General features: G+C 45.4%; 1 protein-coding gene across 8 annotated transcripts in view; it reads right to left on the bottom strand.

Annotated features, from left to right (window-relative positions):
* Nucleotides 1-23,451, bottom strand: part of LOC124131997 (apoptosis-inducing factor 3-like) — a 55,156-nt gene extending 31,705 nt beyond the window's left edge. For 2 of the 8 annotated variants that reach the window (XM_048391609.1, XM_048391610.1), the window contains exon 1: nt 242-392. In XM_048391609.1, coding sequence (XP_048247566.1) covers nt 242-314 — 73 coding nt within the window. In that variant the 5' untranslated portion in view covers nt 315-392. Of the gene's footprint in view, nt 1-241; nt 393-8,252; nt 8,418-9,566; nt 9,827-11,978; nt 12,073-14,365; nt 14,477-16,408; nt 16,524-16,569; nt 16,592-23,247 lie in introns of those variants that run through there. The other 6 variants (XM_048391611.1, XM_048391616.1, XM_048391615.1 and 3 more) reach the window with 6 other exon arrangements.
* Between the last annotated feature and the right edge of the window lie 265 nt (nt 23,452-23,716).

Raw genomic sequence — 23,716 nt, 5'->3', positions numbered from 1 at the left:
GATAACTCAAAATCCATGGTGTCGTTACCTATTTTATGTCATTTGATGAAGAAACAAAAGCTCAACAGCAACACAGGCTACATTCTGAATGACAAGGGATGAAATGAATCAGTATTCATCAACTGTCGACAGTCGTAACGGCTGTACAATTCTGGGCACACACGAGTCAAATACAACCCTGCAAACAGCAAATTTGTATCAAAACACTGACAACATGCGGACTGTTATGATAGACTCTTACCCTTTGCGCCCCAGGTAGAATCTCCGGAATTACCTCGTGTCAACTGCTGGATGTCGGTCAAATTCAAGTGCATATCATTCTTATCATGCCGGTCACTTAAATCATGTGACTTGTCAGATCACGTGATCTCAATTGCCGCAGTGTCGCTTGGAGAATTTAAAATAATGCTGGCAGCACCATGGAACACAATGCGTCTATAAATACCGTGAATAGATAACAATTGATAACGGTTGAGTTTATGGTCATGCTGAAAATGCCTTATTGATTCTTCAGTGTCTTAATAAATACAAATCCAACATCGTCATAATGTACGCGAGTATATATCACTTATATATAGAATACTAAACTCGCTCCCGTGTAATACCAATTTTGATAAAGGAGTGAATAGTTCTGGTATCTGACGAACTGAAGTTTAGTTAATGTTATTACTTGCCATTTATAACGTTTGTAGAATTACACTGTCGTATGTGAATAGGAATGCAGACACCTCCACGATCCACTGCATGATCCAGTTGAATTTAACAGAATAATAATTCAAATGTCAAATGTGGACAGGTCAGTCAGTAATATTCCAGCTACGTGACGGCATCTACATCCTATCACGTGGCCATGATGAGACAGGAGAGTACAATGGGTATCTGGTGGCCACAATGGAGACTGGAGAGCACAATGGGTATTTGGTGGTCATGATGGAGACGGTAGAGCACAATGGGTATTTGGTGGTCATGATGGAGACGGGAGAGTACAATGGGTATCTGGTGGCCACAATGGAGACAGGAGACTACAATGGGTATCTGGTGGTCATGATGGAGACGGTAGAGCACAATGGGTATTTGGTGGTCATGATGGAGACAGGAGAGCACAATGGGTATCTGGTGGCCACAATGGAGACAGGAGAGTACAATGGGTATCTGGTGGCCATGATGGGGGACAGGAGAGTACAATAGGTATCTGGTGGCCACGGTGGGGACAGGAGAGTACAATGGGTATCTGGTGGCTACAATGGAGACAGGAGAGTACAATGGGTATCTGGTGGCCACAATGGAGACAGGAGAGCACAATGGGTATCTGGTGGCCACAATGGAGACAGGAGAGTACAATGGGTATCTGGTAGCCACAATGGAGACGGTAAAGTACAATGGGTATCTGGTGGCCACGGTGGGGACATGAGAGCACAATGGGTATCTGGTGGCCACAATGGAGACGGTAGAGTACAATGGGTATCTGGTAGCCACAATGGAGATGGTAGAGTACAATGGGTATCTGGTGGCCACGGTGGGGACATGAGAGCACAATGGGTATCTGGTGGCCACAATGGAGACAGGAGAGCACAATGGGTATCTGGTGGTCATGATCGGGGACAGGAGAGCACAATGGGTATCTGGTGTCCACAATGGAGACAGGAGAGTACAATGGGTATCTGGTGGCAACAATGGAGACAGGAGAGTACAATGGGTATCTGGTGGCTAAGATGGAGACAGGAGAGTACAATGGGTATCTGGTGGCCACGGTGGGGACGGGAGAGCACAATGGGTATCTGGTGGCCACGGTGGGGACAGGAGAGCACAATGGGTATCTGGTGGCCACAATGGAGACAGGAGAGTACAATGGGTATCTGGTGGCCACAATGGAGACAGGAGAGTACAATGGGTATCTGGTGGCCACGGTGGGGACGGGAGAGCACAATGGGTATCTGGTGGCCACAATGGAGACGGGAGAGCACAATGGGTATCTGGTGGCCACAATGGAGACTGGAAAGTACAATGGGTATCTGGTGGCCACAATGGAGACGAGAGAGCACAATGGGTATCTGGTGGTCATGATGGGGGACAGGAGAGCACAATGGGTATCTGGTGGCTACAATTGAGACAGGAGAGCGCAATGGGTATCTGGTGGCCACAATGGAGACAGGAGAGTTCAATGGGTATCAGGTGGCTAAGATTGAGACAGGAGAGTTCAATGGGTATCTGGTGGCTACAATGGAGACAGGAGAGTTCAATGGGTATCTGGTGGCTACAGTGGAGACGGGAGAGTACAATGGGTATCTGGTGGCTAAGATGGAGACAGGAGAGTTCAATGGGTATCTGGTGGCTACAATGGAGACAGGAGAGTACAACGGGTATCTGGTGGCCATGATGGAGACGGGAGAGTACAATGGGTATCTGGTGGCTAAGATGGAGACAGGAGAGTTCAATGGGTATCTGGTGGCTACAATGGAGACAGGAGAGTACAACGGGTATCTGGTGGCAACCATGGGGACAGGAGAGTACAATGGGTATCTGGTGGCTAAGATGGAGATAGGAGAGTTCAATGGGTATCTGATGGCAACCATGGGGACAGGAGAGTACAATGGGTATCTGGTGGCTACAATGGAGACAGGAGAGTACAACGGGTATCTGGTGGCTAAGATGGAGATAGGAGAGTTCAATGGGTATCTGGTGGCAACCATGGGGACAGGAGAGTACAATGGGTATCTGGTGGCTACAATGGAGACAGGAGAGTACAACGGGTATCTGGTGGCTAAGATGGAGACAGGAGAGTACAATGGGTATCTGGTGGCAACCATGGGGACAGGAGAGTACAATGGGTATCTGGTGGCTAAGATGGAGACAGGAGAGTACAACGGGTATCTGGTGGCTAAGATGGAGACAGGAGAGTTCAATGGGTATCTGGTGGCTACAATGGAGACAGGAGAGTACAACGGGTATCTGGTGGCAACGATGGAGACAGGAGAGTTCAATGGGTATCTGGTGGCAACGATGGAGACAGGAGAGTTCAATGGGTATCTGATGGCAACCATGGGGACAGGAGAGTACAATGGGTATCTGGTGGCTACAATGGAGACAGGAGAGTACAACGGGTATCTGGTGGCTAAGATGGAGATAGGAGAGTACAATGGGTATCTGATGGCAACCATGGGGACAGGAGAGTACAATGGGTATCTGGTGGCTACAATGGAGACAGGAGAGTACAACGGGTATCTGGTGGCTAAGATGGAGATAGGAGAGTTCAATGGGTATCTGGTGGCAACCATGGAGACAGGAGAGTTCAATGGGTATCTGGTGGCAACCATGGGGACAGGAGAGTACAATGGGTATCTGGTGGCTAAGATGGAGACAGGAGAGTACAATGGGTATCTGGTGGCTAAGATGGAGACAGGAGAGTACAACGGGTATCTGGTGGCTAAGATTGAGACAGGAGAGTTCAATGGGTATCTGGTGGCAACCATGGGGACAGGAGAGTACAATGGGTATCTGGTGGCTAAGATGGAGACAGGAGAGTTCAATGGGTATCTGGTGGCTACAATGGAGACAGGAGAGTACAATGGGTATCTTGTGGCAACCATGGGGACAGGAGAGTACAATGGGTATCTGGTGGCCACAATGGAGACAGGAGAGCACAATGGGTATCTGGTGGCCATGATGGAGACAGGAGAGTACAATGGGTATATGGTGGCCACAATGGAGACAGGAGAGCGCAATGGGTATCTGGTGGCAACAATGGAGACAGGAGAGTACAATGGGTATCTGGTGGACACAATAGAGACAGGAGAGCGCAATGGGTATCTGGTGGCTACAATGGAGACAGGAGAGAACAATTGGTATCTGGTGGCCACAATAGAGACAGGAGAGCGCAATGGGTATCTGGTGGCTACAATGGAGACAGGAGAGAACAATGGGTATCTGGTGGCCACAATAGAGACAGGAGAGCGCAATGGGTATCTGGTGGCTACAATGGAGACAGGAGAGCACAATGGGTATCTGGTGGCCACAATGGAGACAGGAAAGTACAATGGGTATCTGGTGGCCACAATGGAGACTGGAGAGCACAATGGGTATTTGGTGGTCATGATGGAGACGGTAGAGCACAATGGGTATTTGGTGGTCATGATGGAGACAGGAGAGCACAATGGGTATCTGGTGGCCACAATGGAGACAGGAGAGTACAATGGGTATCTGGTGGCCATGATGGGGGACAGGAGAGCACAATAGGTATCTGGTGGCCACGGTGGGGACAGGAGAGTACAATGGGTATCTGGTGGCTACAATGGAGACAGGAGAGTACAATGGGTATCTGGTGGCCACAATGGAGACGGTAGAGTACAATGGGTATCTGGTAGCCACAATGGAGACGGTAGAGTACAATGGGTATCTGGTGGCCACGGTGGGGACATGAGAGCACAATGGGTATCTGGTGGCCACAATGGAGACAGGAGAGCACAATGGGTATCTGGTGGTCATGATGGGGGACAGGAGAGCACAATGGGTATCTGGTGTCCACAATGGAGACAGGAGAGTACAATGGGTATCTGGTGGCAACAATGGAGACAGGAGAGTACAATGGGTATCTGGTGGCTAAGATGGAGACAGGAGAGTACAATGGGTATCTGGTGGCCACAATGGAGACAGGAGAGTACAATGGGTATCTGGTGGCTACAATGGAGACAGGAGAGTTCAATGGGTATCAGGTGGCTAAGATTGAGACAGGAGAGTTCAATGGGTATCTGGTGGCTACAATGGAGACAGGAGAGTTCAATGGGTATCTGGTGGCTACAATGGAGACGGGAGAGTACAATGGGTATCTGGTGGCTACAATGGAGACAGGAGAGTACAACGGGTATCTGGTGGCTAAGATGGAGACAGGAGAGTTCAATGGGTATCTGATGGCAACAATGGAGACAGGAGAGTTCAATGGGTATCTGGTGGCAACGATGGAGACAGGAGAGTTCAATGGGTATCTGATGGCAACAATGGAGACAGGAGAGTTCAATGGGTATCTGATGGCAACAATGGAGACAGGAGAGTACAATGGGTATCTGGTGGCAACGATGGAGACAGGAGAGTTCAATGGGTATCTGGTGGCAACCATGGGGACAGGAGAGTACAATGGGTATCTGGTGGCAACCATGGGGACAGGAGAGTACAATGGGTATCTGGTGGCTAAGATGGAGACAGGAGAGTTCAATGGGTATCTGGTGGCTACAATGGAGACAGGAGAGTACAATGGGTATCTGGTGGCAACCATGGGGACAGGAGAGTACAATGGGTATCTGGTGGCCACAATGGAGACGAGAGAGCACAATGGGTATCTGGTGGCCATGATGGAGACAGGAGAGTACAATGGGTATATGGTGGCCACAATGGAGACAGGAGAGCGCAATGGGTATCTGGTGGCAACAATGGAGACAGGAGAGAACAATGGGTATCTGGTGGACACAATAGAGACAGGAGAGAGCAATGGGTATCTGGTGGCTACAATGGAGACAGGAGAGAACAATTGGTATCTGGTGGCCACAATAGAGACAGGAGAGCGCAATGGGTATCTGGTGGCTACAATGGAGACAGGAGAGAACAATGGGTATATGGTGGCCACAATAGAGACATGAGAGCGCAATGGGTATCTGGTGGCTACAATGGAGACAGGAGAGAACAATGGGTATCTGGTGGCCACAATGGAGACAGGTGAGCGCAATGGGTATATGGTGGCTACAATGGAGACAGGTGAGCGCAATGGGTATCTGGTGGCTACAATGGAGACAGGAGAGAACAATGGGTATCTGGTGGCCACAATAGAGACAGGAGAGCGCAATGGGTATATGGTGGCCACAATGGAGACAGGTGAGCGCAATGGGTATCTGGTGGCTACAATGGAGACAGGAGAGAACAATGGGTATATGGTGGCCACAATGGAGACAGGTGAGCGCAATGGGTATATGGTGGCCACAATAGAGACAGGAGAGAACAATGGGTATATGGTGGCTACAATGGAGACAGGAGAGAACAATGGGTATCTGGTGGCCACAATAGAGACAGGAGAGCGCAATGGGTATATGGTGGCCACAATGGAGACAGGTGAGCGCAATGGGTATATGGTGGCTACAATGGAGACAGGTGAGCGCAATGGGTATCTGGTGGCAACGATGGGGACAGGAGAGCACAATGGGTATCTGGTGGCCGTGATGGAGACGTGAGAGTTCAATGGGTATCTGGTGGCCATGATGGAGACAGGAGAGTACAATGGGTATCTGGTGGCCATGATGGAGACAGGAGAGCACAATGGGTATCTGGTGGCCATGATGGAGACAGGAGAGTACAATGGGTATCTGGTGGCCATGATGGAGACAGGAGAGTACAATGGGTATCTGGTGGCCACGATGGAGACGGGAGAGTACAATGGGTATCTGGTGGCCATGATGGAGACGGGAGAGTACAATGGGTATCTGGTGGCCATGATGGAGACAGGAGAGTACAGTGGGTATCTGGTGGCGACAATGGAGACGGGAGAGTACAATAGGTATCTGGTGGCGACAATGGAGACGGGAGAGTACAATGGGTATCTGGTGGCGACAATGGAGACGGGAGAGTACAATGGGTATCTGGTGGCTAAGATGGAGACAGGAGAGTACAATGGGTATCTGGTGGTCATGATGGAGACAGGAGATCGCAATGGGTATCTGGTGGCCACAATGGAGACAGGTGAGCGCAATGGGTATATGGTGGCTACAATGGAGACAGGAGAGTTCAATGGGTATCTGGTGGCAACGATGGAGACAGGAGAGTTCAATGGGTATCTGTTGGCAACGATGGAGACAGGAGAGTTCAATGGGTATCTGGTGGCAACGATGGGGACAGGAGAGTTCAATGGGTATCTGGTGGCTACAATGGGGACATAAGAGCACAATGGGTATCTGGTGGCCATGATGGAGACGGGAGAGTACAATGGGTATCTGGTGGCCATGATGGAGACGGGAGAGTACAATGGGTATCTGGTGGTCACAATGGAGACAGGAGAGTACAATGGGTATCTGGTTGTCATGATGGGGACAGGAGAGTACAATGGGTATCTGTTGACCACAATGACATTAGAGTACAATGGAGATCGGGTGGCCACAATCGGCTAGAGACGATCGTTACACGCAAAACTTCGCCTCACTGCTACAATCAATTTAATCAGTTTAATCAATCGAACGGTTCTGGAGTTAAAAAACGTGAACATGTGACCACTAACTCAACAAAGTGACCCGGACACAGGCCTGACAACGGACAATAGTCTCCAACACCTGGGGTATATATATATTGTGATGTGCATCAAGTGACATACATCGTCAGTACTTGGTATACATTTGGTATACATTATCCGTTTCTTCATCACCACCTCGTCAGTACACAAAAGGTGTGTATACACTTTACGTTCCTCGTCACCCGTGAATATATACGGTCACCCGTGCACTGTGCAGTGTTCCGTTGTAGAGACCATGGTCTCTGATCGTAGTCGCCATTTTCTTGTAACCAAGAAATCAAGCCATGGCCTGGTTCCATCAATGGGGAGCCAGCGAGTTCCCTGACCAATGAGCGCTGTTGTGTTACAGTAGAAATTGTTTAATTGTAGTGGTTGCCAGTGGCAGCAAATAATTGAAGCGCTGGTAAAATGTCGGGAGCTGGCGCGGCAAGATGGCAACAGGAAGTGTGATTTAGAGTTACCTGCCATGGTTCTTGACATATGTCTTCACTTCGTTCGAGAAGTGTCTGGATGAGGCAGTTTCTTGAAGGCTGGCTGTAACTACATAAGAGCGACACGAGGCCTTGTTGACTGACTTGCGTCCTTTCTAATGGCCTTTCTACGTTTTCAACCGCGGACGGGATATCTATCCGAAAACAGTGAATTTCTACTAGCTCCTAACACTATTCCTGATTTAAGAACAGAGACAGGTCTGTTCTGTTTCAAGACACTCAACAGTGACAATATGTTGACTGTCGCGAGGGCAATCACACATATTATAAGGTGAGGTGAAATGTGATATAACGTCGCGTCCAAGATAATTGCACTTATATAGCGATGTGCATGCACGTGTGTGTGTGCGTGTGTGTGTCTGCTAGTACGGACTAACGCCGATTTTATAGTGCTAACCCACTGATACACCATGCCGTAGTTTAACATGAATACCCGATTTTATTTACAGACCGGCGTCATATCCTGGGATTTTGCGGCGTTAAACAACAAACAAACAAACCTGCAGGGTTGATGTCGAACTTGGAGTGTTTCTTCCCCATGGTGTGGTGCGTAGCTGTTCCGGCAACAAGATGGCGGATGGAGCTGGCAGAGTAGCAAGATGGCGGGTTTATCTGACGGAGATTTTGTCACAGTCGCTCAGTCACACACCAGTCACAGGGGGAATCTGGAAATAAACAGAGTGAGTGAGTTTGATTTTAGCAATATGCCAGCAATATCACGGCGGGGGACACCAGAAATGGACTTTACACATTGTACTCATGTCGGGAATCGAACCCGGGTCTTCGGTGTTACAGAGGAACTATGTGTGTGTAGGTTCTCTTCAGTTGAAAGCTTTGTTTGTTTGCACACAACAATATTCCAGCTGTATGACGGCGGTCTGTAAATAATCGAGTCTGGACAAGACAATCCAGTGATTGACATCACGGGCATCAATCCACGCAATTGGGATCCGATGACATGCTTCAACCAAGTCAGCGAACCCGACCACCCGATCCCTTTAGTCGCCTCTTACGACAAGCATAGTCGACTTTCACGGTAAGCATGGGTTTGCTGAAGACCTATTCTACCTCGGATCTTTAAGGGTATTCAGTTGTCAGAAAACGCAGTCAGAAATATGCTAGCAATATTATCAGTCCGTAAATCGAGTATGATCCATTTTGTAAGAGGGGACTAGCGGGATCGGGTGCTCAGATTCGCTGTCTTGGTTGATGAATGTCATCGTATCCCACTTACGTAGATCGATACGTATTATGTCAGTTTCTGGATTGTCTGGTCCAGACTCGTTTATTTATAGACCGCCGCCATATAACTGAGTATGGCTGAGTGCGTCGTTAAACAACAAACAAAAAAACATTTTACGACAAGTATACATGGTGTACTTAGCCATGTGGTGACCTGGAATCCGAACAGGGCTAAATGGACGTCATTGTTCGTAATATTGCTGCTACATCATTTCGTAACTGTCGAATCTGATCCCGACAAACTATAGGTCGATAGTATGAGCATCAATAAAACATGGTGCTACGGAAAGGATCAGTTCACAACTGGCAGCCCTTACAGCAAGTCGTTATGTAGCTCAATGGCGGATCTAGATGGGTGGGGAGTGAGGGTGGTTTTTTTAGTGTAACAAAACCAGTGCTCGTGGCCAGGCCAGAAGTAGTAGACATCCTTTGTGTCTCAGACCCATACCCGTTCTCGTGGCTAGAACAATGGTAGTAGAGATCCTTGACCCGCGTCGCCTTATCCTGTTTCTGCCCCCTCCACAAATCGTAAATAATAACAGACTAGCGCTAGGAGCTGAAAGCAAACCTACCTCCACTTGAGCAGGATACTGAGACAGTAATTTAAAACAGATGAGCCGCCCTTGACATCTATTCTCACGTAACATGAGTGTTCAGGTCAGTATAACTTGAAAACAAAGTCCTAAAAAATGAACCCCTCCGGCTTGCTAGCTGCGAGTAAACAAACCCAAGCCTCAGTCAGCTTCTTGACCGCACGTTACATGTCTCTATATCGAGTCAGTCTATCCACGCAGCAGTAGGGTGTACAGTGAACGAGCAGCAGTCTCATTCAGTCCGCAAGTGAATGCCTAGACGTCACACAGTCAAACATTGTTATGTATTGAGGTTAGATAAAAATAATTCTATAAAGGAACCCTCATGTCTCCTCCCCTTAAGACTTGAAAAGGGGAGTGTAGTTGCTGCTGAAAAGGGGATATGTGTGTGTGGGGAGGGTTGTGTGGTTGTTTTAAGGTCCACAGTTGATACTATTCCAACTATATCACAGATGTCACTGAACGGGTGAGTGAATGTCGTTTAAGGTCGCAATTTGAAATAGCCCAGCTACACGACGGCGGTCTGTAATTATTCGAGTCTATCCCATGCAGGGAATCGAACCTGTTATTCGGTGCGACGAGCGAATGTTTTACCCACTGGGCTACAAGCCATAACAATTCAATTTTCTTCAACACCCACTTCAGTGAAACCCACGAGCACGGGTATGACGCTTACAAACCTAGAAACATAATTGGGGCGAACCCGGATTCGAACCCACAATCATAGGTTTCTGGCGTGAACAAGGGACGCAACTCTGCCAGCGAATGGTGAGGTGAAATTGGGTTTAACGTCGCGTCCAAGATTATTGCATTTTGTGTGTGTGTGTGTATGTGTGTGTGTGTGTGTGCGCGCGCGCTAGTCCGGACTGATGCCGATTTATAGTGCTAGCCCACTGATCATGAGATACCATGCCGCAGTTTAACATGAATACCCCACTCAAACACAGTATACTGACTCTGAGCCGACCAGTCCTTGTTTTAGCCCCTTAATGCCGAGCGCCAATCAGGGTAACAACAAGTACCATCTTTTAACGTCTTGCCAGCGAATGACGGCGCCTTAAGGGGCATTCACACGGTACAACTAGTTGTATACAATTTGTTGCATGCAACACATTGCATCGTGTGAACGGGCAAGTCGGTCCAACTTTTGACGCATGCAATTTGTTGGACGTGAGTTGTACGGACATGCTCTATTTTCATGCGACAAGTTGTATGAACGCAGCCAATCAAAACGCGTATGAAAATCACGTGACATTTACACGTCAATTTGTAAACAAAAATGGCGACGCCGATTCACGTCGCTAACTCGTAGAATACCACTGTACCAAATTATATATTTTGACATTTGCATCGGTCTAGTTCTCCTGGTTAAACTGTTCATGGTGTTATTTGAAACGACAGGCTATGTGACTGTACACTGTAGTGTAGACCAATTGCAAGATGAGATTAGGTCCATAATACGTTTCTAAAACTTAAAATACATCATACACACAAATACACGTCACAGTTTTAGATTCTGTGGGAAAGTATCTATAATATGATGACATTAACAACTATTTTAGCCCAAGCATATGTATCACTAACGACATCTGAAAATAGTGTACAACGAAAAAAATGCCATTTTAGCATTTTACCAATTCACTGTTCCAAATGTGATTAGGATTATTTATTCAAATAACGTATAGCTACATGAGAAGTTCAATTACAAAACCATTGGGTGTCTGCCCTTTGTCAAAACACCAATCATCATTCCGAAAAGACTCCCATACCCCTATATTCGTTTTCGAAACATAAAAACTCTGGACCGAACCTCAACGTTGGATAGCGTTGCAAAATCACGGTTCTTTTCGCGTCAGGCGAGATGCCTGTCACATCACATGTATTTCACACTCAGCTACGATACATACATCCCTGAATTCATCATACCATTAGGCCTAACAATCAATTGACATTTTGTCTAAGTCACTAATACAAACGGTCCAAATGAAATCAACCGCAATATTCAAGTGTGAAACCAAACCCTGTGCTCTGAAACCTACCAGTGGGCCTTCTCATTAAAATGTAAACAAAGCAAACCTCTAGTTTTGCTTAACATTTTCTACTATTCCGAGAGATTCGGTCGTCAATTTGTTGCATACATTAGCTCAGATTATTACGAATATGCATGGGTCGATAATCGTTGCAAGAATTGAGGGATTAATAATTAGAGTCCAGATACTTATTTGGAAAAGTCAACAGAAATCGTTCAACGTGCCGCCATGATTGACGCAAAATCACGCACACTGACGACGGTATTGGTCTGCCTTTCCACGTTGTATCAAGGCGAGAATGGAAACGTAATAACAAATAGAACTAAGTTGATTTCAGATTGATTCTGATTACTTAACTTACATGACTCATTTATGTATAGATCCCAGCATCACGGTAAAACCTACTCCAAACATTCCGGAACTGCTATCACTGAACTCGCTATGTTATGACGGGACGTTACCGGTAGTGATGTCATATTATATACGTCAGCATCAACATCGTTGTACAAATTTGTTATTTTCTTCGAGGTGCTGGTGAACTAGTACACAAGGCATTCAGTTCATGAAGTAGTTTACTGTTTCAGTCTTGAATTATAATTTGAATATCTCTTCAATATCGTTTCACCCAGTAAAAAAATGTACTGCTGCAAAATGGGTACATGTATGCAGTACTGTTACTTATATAATCTAACATGCCATAGAATTTATGAAACTCATAATACTGCAACATATACATATTTCCTTTGGAGAATTGTGAAATATTAATTGTGGCAAATTTATATAGATAGGTTAAATAAAACATGCATTTCCTTTGGAGAATTGTGAAATATTAATTGTGGCAAATTTATATAGATAGATTAAATAAAACATGCACTTCATTTCTTAAATTAAAGTAAATGTATACCTGAAGGAAATTCGTCACGTTATATTTTTTATTAATGTATAACTCATGTTTGGACAACTACTTGACTTACATTTGAATTTTATCGTTTAATTGGCGGAACATTGACAGCTAAAGATTGCATCAGGTGCGCGCTTCAAAATAGAGGCCGACCATTTGAGATTCCAGGGTGGAGGTGGGTCATGGTCTGTTGGGGTTTGGGTGTGCGTTGCCCAATAAAGCCCAACATTCTGTTCTTTTAATCGAAATTTTCTATACTATAACCGAATATGAGTGGTAATATACTGTTACTTTTTTGTGTTACCGATTTCAACGTTTCTTATTAATTGGGAAATAAGCTAAAAGTATCTGGTTTCAACTGGCCAAAGGGCACTTTCTGGATTTATATAGTTCATTCTTCTATATTATAACAAAATCTGAAATATGTCTTCAGGACATTTTGCATGACAATCATTCAATGTCCCAGAAAAGGAACCGATGCGGTTATTAAAATCGATAGCTGTGTGGGAACTTTGTAGATACACATGAACAAAAAGATACTAGAATGTATTGTCCTGAGCCAAAGCAGATGCTCACCACGGACATGACGGAAACTGGGTATTGCTATGACTAGGTGAAGAATTGGGGAGTTATGCCCCTTTTTGTCTTTGTACATGTGGACATTGCCCTCGTGTTTTGACGTCATGTAACGGAAATTTGTTTTCGCCACATAAAACAAGTACGTTTTCATATCAAATGTGTCACGTTATACATTTAATTTTCCATCATTGGGTTAAAAATTCAATAATATACAAGTACGTTAAATTGCAAAGTCAGAGGTTGGTCCAGTACCGCGCGACCGCAATTCTCGCACAGCGTTGATTTTTCAAAGCGATGCGTCTGAACATTAACTCAGCAACCAAGATTCCAGCGATAATGTAGTGAATCACAAGTTTTTTGTCAGAGATCTCGCGAGACCCGAGTTGTATGCAACTCGCCGCCGTGTGAATGCCCAGTTGTATACAACTTCAGTTCGTGCAACTAATTGTATACATTAGAAGTGGCCAACCACATTACGTACGTTGGTGGTACTTCTAGTCCTACCAATGTAGAGATCGGCGCTTTCTTTTTTCAAGAACGGCATATTTTACCTTCTGAATGTTCTAACCCACATGCGAAGAAAGTTAAATAGTTAAATAGGTACCGTCCATGGACTTCTCATAGCAATTCAGAGTCACTGCATCAATTTCACTTAAAACACAAATCACGTGCATCACGTGCAGGTTATTACGCCACCGACTTTCCAGCTAAACGTTTTCCCCCAGAATCGTGTTATCCTTGCTAGCTCAATATACAAGATATGGGTTACCCAAGCCTATCCGTAGCAGTGAGTAAGTGAGAATGGTTTTACGCAGCTTTCAGCAATTCTCCAGCAATACCACGACGGGGGACACATAAAATAGGCTTTACACATTGTACCCAAGTGGGGAATCGAACCCGGGCTTTCATAGACCTCCGTGGTCTAGTGGATAGAGCGTCTGCCCGGAGACCGGAAGTTCGATGGTTCGATCCCTGGCAGCGTCATACCAAAAAGATGGTACTTGTTGTTACCCTGCCTGTCGCTCGGCATTTAAAGTGATAAAACCACGGATGGTCAGCTCGGAGTCAGTATTCTGTATCTGCGTGGGGTATTCATGTTAAACTGCGGCATGGTATCTCAGTGGAGTAGGACTATAAAATAGGCATTAGTCCGGACTAGTACACGCAGCAACGCAGCCCAGCAGCCACGCAGCCACACAAACACACACGTGCATGTACGTTGCCATATAAGTGAAATAATCCTGAAACTATTCTCCATTTCCACTCACCTCCCCGTTCACTTGCCTGTGTTGGTAATCACCAAGCGCCCAATTAGTTTTAGGGCGTCTTCGTTAAGGACGCCACCACTGCGGTATGCACGAGCACATTTGTCATCCACTATTACGTAACACACAATCCTCAACTCCAGGGTGTGACTTGCCGGTGATGTTGCCGCCCCCACAGACATACCTCTGTGGGCCTCTGACCCATGGCGGACAAAGTATCCAGGCTAAGAATCATGACAAATGGCTGTTCTTGGTAAGCGTATATTTTGCCCATTACTGTCCCGTGTTGAATTGGTCCCCAGTACCCCATGCTTGCCATTAGAGTCCGCGACTATGCTTGTCGAAAGTGGAGACTAACGGAATCGGGTGGTCAGGCTCGCTGACTTGGTTGAAGTATGTCATCGATCCCAATTGCGTGGATCGATGCTCATGATATTAATCACTGGATTGTCTGGTCCAGACTCGATTACTTACAGACCGCCGTCATATAGCTGGAATATTGCTGAGTGCGGCGTAAAACAACAAACCAAACAACCAAACCAAATCATTAGAGCTCGATGAGGGCGATGGAGTGGCCTAGTGAGTGAGTGAGTGAGGATGATATCACGCCGCTGCTAGCAACATTCCAGCAATATCACGGCGGGGGACACCAGAAATGGGCTTCACACATTGTACCCATGTCGGGATTCGAACCCGGGTCTTCGGCGTGACGAGCGAACGCTTGAACCACTAGGCTACCCGACCGCCCGTAGTGGCCTAGTGGTTAAAGCGTTCGCACGTCAGGCCGACGTCCGGGGTTTGATTCGGCATGGGTACAATGTATGGAACCCATTTCTTGGACTCCGCGGCGTAATATTGCTCGAATATTACTAAAAGTAGCGTTAACCAAACCTATTCACTCCTAAAATGAATACCTGGTAGTTACCACGTGTTTGAAATCGTAAATCCCGATTGAGTTGTCGTTGATCGTGCTATCGACCACCGGCTCGTCTGATCCAGACTCCGTCTGACCGACCACCGTCATGATGCTGACTGCACCAGTACAGAATACCTTTACTTAAAGGAAGCCATCAAGCCACACCCACAGACAGGAAGACCTTCAGTAACACGTGTACTTGACGCGTGTGATTTGGAAATTTGCTTTGAGTAATCATGTCATTTTGTTGAAATAGGTTTAGGTTTAGTTTTAGTATACAAGAGTGAGCGGGTGAGTGAGTGAGTGAGTGAGTATGGTGTTACACTGCTTTTAGCAATATTCGTGCTATATCACGACGGGTGACACCAGATATGGGCTTCACACATTGTACCAATGTGGGAATCGAACCCGGCCCTTCGGCGTGACGATTGAACAATTTAACCACGAACCTAGCCTCGTCGTATATGGCTGACATAATGCCGACGCGACGTTATATTTTAACTCACTCACTAGGCTAGCCCATCACCCCCTAAGGTACCAGAAAAGCCACAAAATTCCCGAATGTATAAATGTTAAGTATGCAACGAAGGTTGTAGGCAACCCCACAGAGCCACATCCCAACACCTAGACAGACACACCCCACACAGCCACATCCCCACACCTAGACAGACACACCCCACACACCAGCGCTTCCTACCTCCCGCACCCGCACACCAACACACCCGCACACCAACACACCGAGCCCGTGAAGATCCGGGGTAGAATAGGTCTTCAGTAACCCATGCTTGCCGTAAAGATCCGGGGTAGAATAGGTCTTCAGCAACCCATGTTTGCTGTAAAAGGCGAGTATGCCTGTCGTAAGAGGCGACTAACGGGATCGGGTGGTCAGGCTTGCTGACTTGGTTTGATGCATGTCATCTTACCCCAATTGCGTGGATAGATGTTCATGATGTCAATCACTGGATTGTCTGGTCCAGACTCGATAATTTACAGACCGCCGTCATATAGCTGGAATATTGCTGCGTGCGGCGCTAGACAACAGACAAACAAACAAACCCCACACGAATGCAATCTGCCAACAGGCATTCCGGAAATAGCCGAACGTGAGATTGCCATAACAGTATACTCACAAATCAAGCCATGGCGGGGCTACCGAGGTTCCGAGGGTATGACAGATACAGTTTTCTAATCCAATACATGTTATATAACAGTTCACGTGTAACTTCTCACGCTATATATAAGCTTCGTGTAACACTTCAAGCAACAAAAACAACTCTAAATTTCCACTGACCTGACACGACGCCCGACAAGGATGCAGGTTGGACGTAAACATGACGAGCCCCAGGCGGTGACGAGCTAACAAGTCACATAGTTGACAAGCCATTATAAATAGTGTCTAGAAGGGTGATGCATTGTTGTTGTAGGCTGACAAATTCAAAAGATGTATGGACATTTTTTTTAAATCTAAAACGAAATATACTCGCGAAATAATACTTGTTACCGATTTTCGAAATATTGTTTGGGAAGAGGATGCTGAAAGATGCGCCCATAACATCGCCCGCATCATCTGCGGTTAGCATTCAGAGAGCGATCTCAGCTACGATTGTTGAGCGCCAGGCAGGGTAACAACAAGTACCATCATTTAGAGTCTTTTGGTATGACGCGGTCGGAGTTTGAACCTCCAGGCCGACCAGTCCTTCTTTTAGCCCCTTAGTGCTGAGCGCCAGGCAGGTTAACAACAAGTACCATCATTTAGAGTCTTTTGGTATGACGCGGGCCGAGTTTGAACCTCCAGGCCGACCAGTCCTTCTTTTAGCCCCTTTGTGCCGAGCGCCAGGCAGGGTAACAACAAGTACCATCTTTTAGTGTCTTTTGGTATGACGCGGGCGGAGTTTGAACCTCCGGGCAGATGCTATAACCACTAGACCATGCTGGCGGCCTCTCAACGCTAAGACATCGTAATTTCCACACGTAAAATTGAACACATAATATGTTGGGTCGTTAAGATCGCCCGTGGAACCTAGAGTCTGGTCTACGGGGGTCTTGTTACTGAAACTGTCACAACTTTCCTTCATCCACAGCGACATAAGCCTGTCCTAGCCCTAAGATCACTTTGTGATGTCGGTCCAGCCTCGACAAGTTACAGTTGTCACTGGAATGTATTGATGTACAGGGACTAATTAGTTTAATGTCCACCATTGAATGTGTTAGTAGTGTTTCCAATACCGTCTTTCTTTTCTTCCATGTATGTATAATCGTTAAGGTACTTTTTTATTTATATATGACATGTTTTTTTTATTTATTTATTTATTTATTTATTTATTTATTTATTTATTTATTTATTATTCATGTGCTTTTATCTGTTAATGTTTTTTGTGTGTAATATCTGTCCATCTGTCTGCCTTATCGCCATGCCATGTCTTAGAATGACCTGCTGTTTAAGCTTATAGATTATTTTCAGATGCTTTGAAATTAAAACATTTACTTTAGTTATACGCGATTCCCTTCAAAATATTTGCCATTATAGCAACAAAGTCTGAATGTGTTCGCATAGTTCTAATTTATTGAACCAGATGCTATCGAAAGCAATATGCAGGCTGTCTTCAAGCGTCGTGTTTAACCGGTCATGGCGATGTAAGCTAATTGATTTGAACCAGTTAACTGGCCTATCGGGCATATAGTCACGTGTGAAACGCAGTGCATCTAAGGACGTTCACATTGCAGTGAATACCTCGGGGCGTTTATCAACTCTTCATAATTCATTATTATTGTTGTGAATCTCAATACGTGAAGTGGCTGCAATTTGACACATTAGTTATACCTCCCTTTTTTACCTCCCCTCCCGAGGGGATTTCGCGGCAGTAGATAGCCCCGGTACACCATACTCTCGATTAACCAGTGTAGTATATTTCAGTTCTATTAACACCAACACCCTGGAACCGTTCGCCTCCAAAGCGTTGTTCCGGAAGTGACGTCATCAGCTACAATTTGTAGTAGTAGTAGAAGAGGTAGTTGTAAAGGGAGTAGTAGTAGTAGTAGTAGTAGTAGTAGTAATGGTATGAGTAGTAGTACTAGTAGTAATGGTATGAGTAGTAGTAGTAGTAGTAGCAGCAGCAGAGGGAGTAGACGTAGTAGTAGACGTAGTAGTAATGGTATGAGTAGACGTAGTAGTAGTAATGGTATGAGTAGTAGTAGTAGTGGGAGTAGTAGTCGAGGGAGTAATAGTGAGTGAGTGAGTGAGTGAGTATTGTTTTACGCCGCTTTTTGCAATATTCCAGCAATATCACGGCGGGGGACACCAGAAATGGGCTTCACACATTGTACCCATGTCGGGAATCGAACCCGGGTCTTCGGCGTGACGAGCGATCGCTTTAACCACTAGGCTACCCGACCGCCCCAGGGAGTAATAGTAGTAGTAATGGTATGAGTAGTAGTAGTAGTAGAGGGAGTAGTAGTAGTAGACGTAGTAGTAATGGTATTAGTAGACGTAGTAGTAGTAGTAGTAGTAGTAGTAATGGTATGAGTAGTAGTAGTGGGAGTAGCAGTAGAGGGAGTACTAGTAGAGGGAGTAGTAGTAGTAGTAGTAGTAGTAGTAGTAGTAGTAGAAGCAGCTACAACCCTCGTAGTTCAAACGTTGCACAGCCAGACTTTTTCTCGCCCCTGCGAGTAGTTTGACTGGACGCTATTTTCAGCATCGTGCCTTACGAATCGGACTCGAAACGAAGCTGTGATGGTGAATGGCATTAATCATAATAGATGGAGATTTAATACCCTGATAAGCGAGGACGTAGCTGACACGTGTTGCAAACGTTGATAAATGAGATAAAGAGGTACATGTTTATCCCGTCTCGTTATATGACAGCGTGTCCCGACGGCGTCGGCCCGTGCTCGTGGAGTCGCCTTCTCGTTTGGCTGGCTCTGAGAAGATTAGATACTGATGTAGCTGGAATATACCCGCCTGCGGCACGACGCAACATTCACTCTCATTCGCTCTTTACCTTCAAGATAGTTCCTGCAGTTGATTCCGCAAATACATGTATTATAGCACTGTCTCCAAGGCAACGTATGTTTTGATATCGAGATCACGGCGAACGAGGATAATCAAATTCTCCCTTCCAAATGAGCTGAGATTGCGAAATAACATCATACAAGCTAATGCAAATTTATTTACTTTCAGATAGCCTTGGCAAAAGACACCGTTATAACGGGGTAGGATGGTATACATTTGCATGTGACAGTGACATGCACGATGTCATATCATGTGTATTTAAAGTTTCTTATCCGAAGGGCAAAACGGTTTTATAAAATTCACATTGGCTGGTGCTAGTAAAAGTGGTGGTAGAAGTAGCAGCAGCAGCATAAGAAGTAGTAGTAATAGTAGTAGCACTAGTAGTAGTAGTAGTAGTAGTAGTTGTAGTAGTAGTAGTAGTGAGTGAGTGAGTATGGTTTACGCCGCTTTTAGCAATATTCCAGCAATATCACGTAGGGGTCACCAGAAATGGGCTTCACACATTGTACCCATGTGGGGAATCGAACCCGGGTCTTCGGCGTGACGAGCGAACGCTTAAACCACTTGGTTACCCCACTGCCCCAGTAGTAGTGGTAGTAGTTTGTTTGTGTGTTTGTTTTTTTGTTTAACGCCGCACTCAGCAATATTCCAGCTATATGACGGCGGTCTGTAAAATAATCGAGTCTGGATCAGACAATCCAGTGATTGACATGATGAGCATCAATCCACGCAATTGGGATCGATGACATGTATCAACCAAGTCAGCGAGCCTGACCACCCGATCCCGTTAGTCGCCTTTTACGACAAGCTTAGTCGTCTATTACGGCAAGCATGGGTTGCCCGAGACCTATTCTACCCCGGAATCTTTACGGGTCAGTGGTAGTAGTAGTAGTAGTAGAAGTAGTACTACTACTAGTAGTAGGAGTAGCAGCAACAGTAGTAGGTGTAGCAGCAGCAGCAGCAGCAGCAGTAGTAGTAGTAGTAGCTGCAGATGTATCTCCGAGCATCACCTGATATTTATACGAGCATCGACATCGCGTCTAAAACCACTATTTTAATTCATTTTATGTGCGTATTATTTCTGCAATCCTACAATTTCAGCAATAGCACATCTTTCGGGGTGTCGAGCTTTGCAATGTTAGGGGGATAACAAGATAACCAGTGTGTCGAAATGGAGAATGTGTCAAAAATACCATTGTGTGGAGAAATGCTGTATGACGATATTAGCAATCGGCCTTGATAAAGCAGCATGTCTAAATAAGCTGGTTTTTGATATTTCAAAGGTTTTATGTCCCCACGGACGTGACAGAACAGTTTTAAATAACAATATGGCATAAATCCCGCATTGTCTCGTAAACTCTCTGCGTGATCACCGCGATCTCATAATGCAGGGGATCACGCGGCAGCCCGTACAGAGAGCCAGACATGTCGCCATAAACATGACTTGAATATGTCAGCTTTACGAGAATCTCATGATGTCATATATTCAGTTAATTTTAAATATACGTCGGTACTCAGGAGATAAGCTTACCTTTTGGAGGTGATCGTGAGGTGAATCGGCTTTAACGTCGCCTTCAAGGTTATTGCAATTTATAGCATCGCGCATGCACACGTGCGTCGGTGTGTGCTTGTACTAGTCCAAACTAATGTTGGTTTTATAGTGTTTGCCCACAGAAATACCACGCCGCAGTTTAACATGAATACCCCACTCAGACACAGTATACTGACTCCGGACCGACCAGTCCTTGTTTTATCCCGTTAATGCCGAGCGCCAGGCAGGGTAACAAAAAGTACCATATTTCTAACAGCTTTCGTATGACGCGGCCGGTGATCGAACCACCGACCTTCCGCTCTCATAACATGTACAAACTGTCCCCTGAAGATCGAATGATTGTTTTATGTGACCTGGCTGTGTGTCACCTTGCCCCGGCGTGGTTCGTTGCTCATGATATCAACCACTGGTTTACCTGATCCAGACTCAAGTGTTTAGAAGGCCGTGGTGGCCCGTGATATAGCTGGGATATTATTGACTGCGGCTTACTTACCCAGTAACGTTTTCCCGCAGAGTCCCGATGTCCCCCACTAAACAATAGGGTGTCGTCAGGTAAGTATTATCACATTACGTATTATATGCCTAATGAAAAAGGAAAAACTGGTTGTTAATCACCTGACATAGCTATTGTCTGTTTGTATATTTTTATTTATGTATTAGTGAGTGAGTGAGTATGGTTTTACGCCGCTTTTAGCGATATTCCAGCAATATCACTTGCGGGGGACACCAGAAATGGGCTTCACACATTGTACCCATGACGGGATTCGAACCCGGGTCTTCGGCGTGACGAGCCAACGCTTTAACCACTAGGCTACCAGACCGCCCCTATTTCTGTATTAGGTATGGTTAATGTTCCTACTGGCTTTTGGTTTATTTGTTGCTTAACGCTGCACTCAGCAATATTCCAGCTGTATGACGGCGGTCTGTAAATAATCGAGTCTGGACCAGACAATCCAGTGATTGACATCATGAGCATCAATCCACACAATTGGGATCGATGACATGTATCAACCAAGCCAGCGAGCCTGAGCATCCGATCCCGTACCGCCTCTTGGTCGCCTACTACGGCAAGCATGGGTTGCTGAAGACCTATTCTACCCCGGATCTTCACGGGTCTCCTACTGGCTGCGTGTATAATGTTGTTTTTTTGTATATGGCTTGAGGCATTCATGCGAAAAAACTTTTTTCTTTTATTACGATACAACCCACGTGAATACATGCATCACACAGTCAGTCAGATGTATGTCGTCATAATGACAGTCATGATTAAGTCCTTTTTTATAGCCCACGGCGTCATATTTGAGCTCAGGAGAACAATGACATACGCACATCGAGGGTGTTGGCAGTAGAAGAAAAACTATTTCATTTTAAATATATTAATTTCATTTTAAACATGCATACATATTCTGTTTGGTTTCTATTGGTGAGACTTAAGCATACGTGTGGTAATGCAGACATTAATATTTAGGTCAAAGCAAAACTTCAAATGCTCTCAATAAATTCTGTCAGATCAAATTGACATGCGCCGTTAACCATGCGCGTAGCTTTTCTTCATGGAGCTACTTGTTTATCATAAAGCACGATGTATCAACGGTGCATATCGCACAGATTATGTATGCATTGCCTGTTGCATTGTTGAATTAGCAAATTTTGTTTTCGATTCAACAAAATGTGTTAATATATTTCACTCATATCTCACCACACTGGTAATTATATCTTAATACGGAGAGTCAGTTCCCATTCGAGATAATGTTTGTTTGTTGTTTAACGCCGAACGCTGCAAAATAATCGAGTCTGGACCAGACAATCCAGTTTTGACATCATGAGCATCGATCCTGGTAATTGGGATACGATGACATGCATCAACCAAGTCAGCGAACCTGACCACCCGATCCCGTTAGTCACCTCTTAGGACAAGCATACTCGCCTTTTACGGCAAGCATGGGTTGCTGAAATCTATTCTACCCCGGATCTTCACGGGTCTCGAGATAATGGGAAAGGCTTGTCACGCTGAACATTCCGGTTCGCATGTCGGATACTCAGTGTGACGCTTAGTTATACATTTTCTCGTAATTCATTCAGACCCAAAATGCTGACACTGCAAAAGAATCACCATTATAAAAGCTATCTACAGTAAACTACGGTTATAACGAACACGCTTATAACGAACTGGTGGATATAACGAACTGGTTTTTAGGTCCCTGCCATTTGCTGTATCTCTGCTGTATATATGCTTATAACAAATTACGGTCATAACGAACTAGAATTTGTGGTCCCTTTCAGTTCGCTATATCCGTAGTTTACTGTATACTCAAGTCTTCACTGTGACATGCAAACATGAAACACAACGCGGACAGGTATAATCCAGGTAATATGCTAAGTGTCCTGAACAAATACTCCCAACTTACCTGTTGATTCCGCGTTACAAGCACATCATGTAAACATCCACAGGTTCCCACGTAAGTATTACATAAGACCCACTAATTAGAGGTAATCAAGGTAGCTCCAGGTGGGGTCAGGTGAGAACGCCGCAGTGATGAATGATTCACGAAGTTTATCAACGTGGGGAGGGGGCGCTTCACCGTGTCCCTGTGCTTCAGGCGATAGGAACATGTTTTTATTCAACATTTGACAGATACCGTAGTGTCTCCTGAAGGAGTTATATCCCAGCTTGTAAGAAATAGACATTCCGTAACGGAAGACGCTCGTCGTAATATGCTGCAAGAAGTGTTTTGTGTTTGAATTAAATATTAAATATCTGTTTTTTTTCTGATGTAGCTTAAAAATGTCTAGTCTCCATACAAACACGCACACCCTTACCCCGAATATCAAACGGTCGGTCAATTACTCATGTGTAAATTGGTCACCATTTGTAGA

The sequence above is a fragment of the Haliotis rufescens genome, unplaced genomic scaffold (genome assembly GCF_023055435.1).
Source record: "Haliotis rufescens isolate VD_foot unplaced genomic scaffold, xgHalRufe1.0.p SCAF_93, whole genome shotgun sequence".
Classification (NCBI taxonomy): Eukaryota; Metazoa; Mollusca; class Gastropoda; order Lepetellida; family Haliotidae; genus Haliotis; species Haliotis rufescens.
This window is presented reverse-complemented; position numbering and strand designations above follow the sequence as displayed.